At 48.9% G+C, this 7482-nt stretch overlaps 1 protein-coding gene across 1 annotated transcript; it reads right to left on the reverse strand.

Annotated features, from left to right (window-relative positions):
* Positions 1-3642: 3642 nt before the first annotated feature.
* On the reverse strand, positions 3643-5764 carry OLFML3 (olfactomedin-like 3). The gene is made up of 3 exons (XM_006895696.1): positions 5651-5764; positions 4770-5055; positions 3643-4483 (listed from the first exon to the last, which is right to left on the reverse strand). The coding sequence occupies exons 1-3, from the start codon at positions 5762-5764 to the stop codon at positions 3663-3665; spliced, it is 1221 nt and encodes a 406-aa protein (XP_006895758.1). The 3' UTR covers positions 3643-3662.
* Between the last annotated feature and the right edge of the window lie 1718 nt (positions 5765-7482).

Below are 7482 nucleotides of genomic sequence, written 5' to 3' on the forward strand. Positions count from 1 at the left end.
AAAGGGGGGAAAAAAAGAAGAACGAACTGGGGTGGAGGGTAGAGAAAATAGTGCAACAATGAAAGAATGGAAACCCCAAATCTCTGTAAATGTTCATTAAAATTAATAAAATTTAATTTTTTTAAAAAAAGTCTTCATGTGCTAGGGAAGTCCCTGCATGGTGCAGTTTGTATTTAGCTACTAACCCAAAGGTTGGTAGTTTGAATCTGCTCTGCCATCAAGGAATTCGGCTTTCACTTCTGGTGTCACAGAGAGACAGGACAGCAGGCCCCAAAGAGAGCTGAAGATGCTGAGAAATACCAGGACAGTTCAGCAGATCTCCACAGGAGCATGCTTTGCCCTCAGTCAGCTAGAGAAATAGGAAGCAGTGCAAGGGGTTTCCAGGGAGAGGCATCTGTGCAAGAAAAGAGATTGACAAAAAATCTAGGATGTCAGAAAGGGGAGGAGGAGGAGGAGGAGGAGGAGGATAGGTTCTGGTTCCTGCTTTGCACTGAGTCCCATCACAGAGGAAGAGCTGCCGGTTGAACTAACAGCTTCATTTTTGGCGTCTCTTCCCGCCCTCTCCCTGGTAAGTAGGGCTTTGAGGGCACTCACTCAGGTTCCTTAATGAAAATGAATGAGGTTCAGGGAGCTCATGTGGCCTAGTGGCAAGAAGCTGCACTGCAATCCCAGAGGTACACAGTTGGAATCCACCAGGTGCTCTGCTGGACAAGGAGGGGCAATCTCCTCCTTTACCAGTCAGATCCAATTTGATGGTACACACACAAAAATAATAAAATTTTTAAAAAAATTAATGAGGTTCACTTCTCAGGCAGGTGGGCTCCAAGACCACAATCAGGAGGAACGTGGCATTGAGAACTTGGACGTTTGGGCAGCAGGAGCCCTCTCACCCTGCTGAAGCTCCATGGGCCGACCTGGTGAACAGCTGTCTCCACAGCAGCAGTCCTTCTTGACTCTGGTGTTCTCCCAGCACCTAGCTGCCCTTTTTTAAGGCCGGGTATTGAGGGCAGTTGCAGAACTTCCTCTGGGCTCTGAACAATCCCTCACCCCAGTTAGTGTCTTTGCCTTCTGTTTTTTGTTCAACTCAAATCAGAGGCTTGCTCTTGTCAAGGGACAAGTGTGGAGGGTCCAAGCAGGAGTGTGAGGCTGGATTTTGATGGTGGGATCCAGCTATCAGGGCCCTATCTCCTAGATTAGTAAACAATTTCGTTTAATGAGTTTGGCTAGCTCACTGGATCCACCCACACAGTTCCGCTCACCTTCCAGAATGCTTCCAACACAGCACTAGCAATTGTACAGGAGCAGAAAAGAAGTGAGAGATAAAAAGGGCTAAAAGTAATAAAGGGCAAGGCCCTAGAGATTTCTGCCCTTTCAGAAAAAGTCTGCGTAAACTTTTCCAGAGAAATTTTAAGTCCAAAATGAAAAAGACTGCTATTTCTTTTCTTGCCGAAGAACCAAACAAAGAAAAAGGCCACAAATACAAGCACATATGTATGAGGTGGAAGGACCCAGTTTTTGTGGATTTGATAGGCTTTTTAAGCTGTTCATAGTGATGCCATTTGCATACACAGTCTCAGAGGTAGTCTCCTCAGGTCACCAAGAAGTGGCTTCCAATGCTTGGTGCAGTAACAGGATGATTCCACAGACACAGCTCCACCCTCTAGTCGCTTACACTCAGATGTAGACACACAGTCTCACCAGGAAGGAGACAAACACCCTTTACCCACCTGTGCGCACACACGCACACAACCACTCACATACACGGTGCCCGGCAGACACCCGTCCTCACCGCCTGGACCCCTCTCCAGGCCTCCACTGAGACTCCCGTCCTCCTCCGCCCTCCTGGCACACCCTGAGCTGAAGCCAGATGTTCCGTGGGCAGACCCCTCTGTGGGCTGACAGGCAGTGATTACTGTTGCCAGCCCCACATTAGGAGAGAATTGAATGGAAGAGAGCCCCCACCTTCCTTGACTCCCCACAATAGTGCCTTTGTGAGGTTGCTTCGCTGTCTTTCTTTTTCCTTTCCATACCAGCCTACGTCAGGAGCAGTGCTGCCTAAGAAGAAGACAAAAGGAGGATCACAGGGCCTCGTCTGATCCACCCAACCCTGGAGCAGGCGGGAGGGCCACACTTGTGGGGAGAAGACTGTGTTCCTATTTCCCTCCTCCTCCAATTAGGATATACAACCAAGAGTACTGCAGGGCTGTCTGAGGTAAACGTCACCAAACCAAGCCTGCTGCTTTGGAGCACTTTGGATCCATGGCAACCCTCCGTTTAGTTTCAAGGCTGTATGTAAATCTTTCCTGGTGACTTGTCTGTCTTTCTCCAGAAGAGCAGTTAGTGGATTCAAACCGCTGTAGTTAGCAGCAAAATATGCAATGCACTATGTCAGCAGCCATCCTCCTGTTGCTGAGCCGAGGAAGGGATGAGGCTGGGTTCCACGGGGGATGAGTACAGAGACCAGCAGATTCCTGGAGACTGGAGTGCAAGCCTGTATCATCACTCTCATCTCTTCTCTTCTCCAGACTGCCTCCTGCAATCTGGGACAAGAGGTAGAGGCCAGTGTACTAGACTAAAAATGTTTTCAGTTTCTAGAAGCCCAGGAACAGACTTCAGCCAAATTCTGAGCCTGGGGGTAGAGGATGAGGGGATGATAAGGGTGGAGGAAGGGAAAGCTGGGAAACTTGTAAGAGCAACTTCTGGGAGGTGGTCACTTTCTTCCTCCCAACCCAAACCAAACCGCAGACGCTGTGGCAGCAGGAAAATCTAGCGGCTCAGACCAAGAACAATTGTGCAACCAGGTCTGTTGCTGGGGATATAGCCTGGTTCAGAGGTGAAGCTCAAAGTTCCTATTAAGAACAGACATGCAGGATTCTCAGATTCCACACAGGACTACAAGCAATTAAAGTCCATTTTCTGGTTCAAAAACTCCTGAGAATTAGAAGCTCTGCCCCCAGGCCCCAGTCTCTCATGGCCAGTGGTTCTGGGAAGGCAGCCCTGGATGGCAGTGGGGTTGGAGGAAGGCCCCTGCTGGCCTCCTAAAGTGGCCTCACAGGACAATCTGTAACTAGAGAAGTCCCTCCCCCTCTCAGCAAAGGGAGCCCAGCCAAGTCTTCAGCGTGGCTCAAGAAGTGGGAATGGGATGGGAGGAGGGAAATGGAGGGACATAGGGAGAAATTTGATCTGAGCACTACCCCAAACAAACACAGGAAAGGAGCAGTGGATTTTCTTTTTAATACAAAATGTTGAAATACAAAACAATATTGAAATAGTCTCATTCTTCAAGGCTCTGAAGAAATAGGGCAGAGTTAAGTCCCTCTTTCCCAAGTCACTTTCTTCGCACCCTGGGGCTGCCCCGTAAGAGGCTTGAGCTGTCTGCTTCTGGGTTGTCTCTGCGAAACTTGTTGACACAAGGCAGGAAGGCTGGAGGTGAACACATGGGATTTTTACTCTTTTAGCCCTAAGAAGATTACTCAATAACTAGAGTTCTGTATGGAACCAAAGGGCAATAAAAACTTGGCTTCTGTTGGCCAAAAGTACAAAATTTGAACCATTACTTGCCCACAGTTAAAGAATGTGCAGTAGATTTTTATGGGTTTCGATGGCACTCAACAATAAAGAACTTCTAAGAGTGTGAGATACCAAAAACCCAAGCTAGCACCTCAAACTTCCTCCTCTTTCTTCCTCATCTCCAGCTTGTAGACAATCTGGTAGCCATCGTCCCAGGCATAGAGCTGGCGCTCTCGGGGGTTATAACGGAGGCTGGCGTGAGCTCCATATCTGCGGGGGAAATAAGGGAGGGCCGCCCGGTCGGGGGTAAGTGTACCGCTGGCATCGAAGGAGCACTGGATGCGGGCCCGGCTGGCAGGGCGAGTGTTATAGACAACATATAGGGTCCCACAGATGACAAAGGCCGCTTCAGCATTCTCTCTCGGGCACGGGGTGTCCCACTGCTGCTCCGTGTCCAGTGTCTGTGGGTCTAACTTGGCCAGACACAGATGTCTGTCATCCTCCTGAGTTGCGTAGACCGCCCAAAGGCCCTCCTCATCAGCTGCCAGGTCAATGTAGGTGTCTGCTGTCAGACCATAGGGAGGAATCAGTCCTTCTGCAGGGAACACTGAACTGTCCACCACTGTTCGGTTGGCCAGGTGGAATTTGATGAGCTGCAGAGTGTTCTCCAACTGGCTGCTCCCTCCAAGTCCTCCAGGGGGCCTCCGGGCATAATAGAGAAAGCCACCATAGACCAGCTGCCCTGTGCCCACCCAGGGGAAGGGCACTCGGACCCGGGAAGCCTTGCGGGCAGCCATGGAAAGGGAGAAATCCCGCAGCCTCGGGAAGACAAACGCTGTGTCATTCTGAGTCCCGTCTAGCACATAGATCTTCTCTGTTGGTCCTAATGGATCTTTGGTCCATAAGCCAGCTGAGCTGCCAAAACGCTTCAGGATCTTCATAGATCTCACTTGTGAGATTGTGTAGCTACAGTCTGGTGGGGAGAAGAGCACAAGACAGGTGAGAAGGGGGCTACAGCAAGAACCCCACAGGTGGGCTAGTCACTGAAAGGGAGGCATTGGCCCCATGGCAGCCTCTGTTTTTCTAGATGACCAGGAAAAAGCGCCCCACAGAGGCCTGAGTCCCCGAAGCTCTCCTTTAATGGACCTGCCATTATAGGTCTCCCTAAAACAGATTCCAAAAAACAGAACCACAGGAGGAAGAACCAAGGAAGAATGCAAGTTCTAGAAATGTTAGGAGCCTACCTTCAGGTCACTTACCTGTCAGCATATCATACTTCTCATTTCTTCTGCCCTTGCCTTTGGTGCCAGGGCCTCCAGTCATCTTCTCATCAATCTCCACACAGGGCAGGGCTGGGTTCTGGGTCTCCAGATAGTCCACCTCCCGCTCCAGGCGATCCACTCTTCCAGAAATGGAGTCGGCCTCTGTTCTGAGCGCCTCCCGCTCTTTCTCGGCCACCTCCAGCAGTGGCAGCATCTTGTTCTTGAAGTCCCGCAGCTCAGCTGCATGGCGACTACTCTGGTCCTGGCACTGGGCCAGCCGTTCCTAAGGGGATGGGGGTTGGGGGGCAGAGGGTTATAGTTCTCAGGCCTGGAGAGGCTCAACCAGGAGTCAAGAAGAGTGGAGAAAGGAGCACAAACTGTCAGCTTTCAACAACTCCTTCAAGCCCCACAGAAAGGGAAATCAGTCAGTGACACTAAAGGTGCAAAAGGCCCCTCAGACTCACCTAGGCCCTCACCCCCAGCCTGTCCTCCAGATCTCCACATCCTCCAGCCTGGGTTTCTAAGAGCAGTGCCACCCAATCATGTGAGCCTCTAGGGTGGTCCTAGCACAAAAGGGTGGGAGGGGTCTCTGCACTAGCACACAATTCTCCTCTCAGGAATCAAGACATTACAAATTTCAAATTTCAAAAAGGCAGGAAGATGCTTCCCCACAAAACTCTCATACTCCCAGGTATAAACCGTGAAGGTACTTTCACTTTGCAATTGTCTTAGGTGGGGAAAGGTGAGGCTTTGTACTTTTGAGGATCTTAGCAAGGGACAGAATCCTCTCGAGAGCCCTAACTCCTCATCACCCTGATAAAGTGGGCAAGCCAAGAGGAGATGGGGATTTTTCCAGGCTGGACTGTAGAGTCCCTCACCTCTAAGGCAGCTAGTCGGCGTTCCATGTACTCCACAAGGTGGTGCTGCTGTCCATGAAGAGGTGCCAACCATGACACAAGAAGCAGGACGAGGAACGGAGCGCTGGGCCCCATGGCAGCAGGGAGAGTGGGGCCAGAATGGTGCGCCTTCTGTCTCTTCGGCTCAAGCCCGAGGGTTCGCTTTGGAGGCGGGTTGGGGGCGGTGCCTGCTCTTTCTGGATCTCTGGGGCTCTCTCACTACTCTGGAATGCTTTCCTAGGCTTTTTACAGCCCTACTACTCCCTCCTTTCCGCCTGGAATTGATCAAATACAGATGGCCCCATTGCAGAGGAGCCAGAAGGTTTAACCACCTCCCGCCTAAAATGTAGGTTCCCTGAGAGAGAGGGAAAGAAAGACCCCAGGGCAGAACCTCTCTCTGGGCAGTCACCCAGGGAAAGGGGGTGGCAGTAGGGGGGCAAGGTAAATAGGCCCCAGAGAAAGTTTAGCAAACTGTTATTTTAGAAGTGCTTTCTGAGGTGACTTAAGAAATTGACCTCCTTCATTAATCCTTTTTCCGGCAATAATGGAGTGGACTGTGGTGCTATGTTCTGTGGAAGTTGGAAGCAGGGGAGATAATGTTTAAGGACAGGAAGCTCAGGAAAAACCCAGAGTGGGCAAGATGGTTCTGGCTTCTCTAGCTCATTGGCGCCATCTTGTGCTAAGCACTTAATATCACTGCTTGATTAATAAGGAAACCAAGGTTTAGCTTTCATCCCAAGTGGATAATTTCTCACCAAGCCAGTCAGGTAAATGTTCTGCATCCTGACTACACAAGTATCTCCAGCAGATTATCTGGTTACTTTATGGGGTTATCTCATCTCTTAATGTGCCTGAGAAAAACAGCCGAGAGGTCATGAAATGATTGTCTACATTAGCTTTGCCTGAAAGCTACGAGATGCATTTGCTACCAAAACTGATGTTCATATTCAAATCAAATTCAGATCCAGTTATTTAGATGAAATATGTAAAAAAAAAAACAAAACAAAAAATATCCCCACATGTTGCAGTCTTCTGACCTCTCTACTACAGAGCACATAATCAGACAACTGAATAATTTCTCTCAGTTGTGGTCTAAAATGATGTTGCTTGTTTATACATCCCAACTAAGACATGGGAGTCCAAGAATTAATGGCCCAGAAGGTTGGCAGTTCAAACCTACCAGTTGCTCTAGATGAAAAGCTGGATGGATGGTCTCCTCCCATAAAGATTTAGTCCTAGAAAGCTGATGAAGGGTTCTCATAAATTAGAACTCACCCAATGGCAATGACTTTGGGCTTTGGTAAGACAGAATTATCCGAAACTGGTGTTTTAAATAAAATAAATATGATGTTTTTACTGACAAATCTTTTTAAAAATTTTATTCACTTCAGAATCAAGAACAATTTGGTCAGTTTCTTCTTGAAAAAGGGCCATGCTTTCCACAGTGTTGCTTGAAAGGAGGGAGAAATGGCATCTTCTTGTGGTCCTTTTTACTTTCATTTTGCAACTTTATTTTTTAATGATTTTAATGAGCATTTAGAGATTTTGGATTTCCATTCATTCATTGCTGCACTTCTCTCCCCGCCCATCACTCCCACCCCCATTTTGTAACTTTAAACACTTAGTGAAACATGTTGTTGATGTTGTTGTTGTTGTTGTTATGTGCCGTCGAGTCGTTTCCGACTCATAGCGACCCTATGCACAACAGCCCTAGACCCTTCTCTATCCTGCGCTAACCGCACCCCCTCTGAAACACCCATCCCTATTACCCAGTCACCGAATCAATCCATCTCATAGAGGGTCTTCCCCTCCTG

The sequence above is a fragment of the Elephantulus edwardii genome, unplaced genomic scaffold (assembly GCF_000299155.1).
Source record: "Elephantulus edwardii isolate Elephantulus edwardi_28Jun2011 unplaced genomic scaffold, EleEdw1.0 scaffold00174, whole genome shotgun sequence".
NCBI classification, from domain to species: Eukaryota; Metazoa; Chordata; class Mammalia; order Macroscelidea; family Macroscelididae; genus Elephantulus; species Elephantulus edwardii.

What these genes read in the sequence shown, in the direction of transcription:
- OLFML3 (XM_006895696.1), bottom strand. Translation starts at nt 5,764, where the DNA reads ATGGGGCCCAGCGCTCCGTTCCTCGTCCTGCTTCTTGTGTCATGGTTG. An exon ending in GCCGACTAGCTGCCTTAGAG is followed by an intron (nt 5,056 to 5,650) that starts GTGAGGGACTCT and finishes CCATCCCCTTAG; the next exon opens with GAACGGCTGGCCCAGTGCCA. An exon ending in GAAGTATGATATGCTGACAG is followed by an intron (nt 4,484 to 4,769) that starts GTAAGTGACCTG and finishes TCTCCCCACCAG; the next exon opens with ACTGTAGCTACACAATCTCA.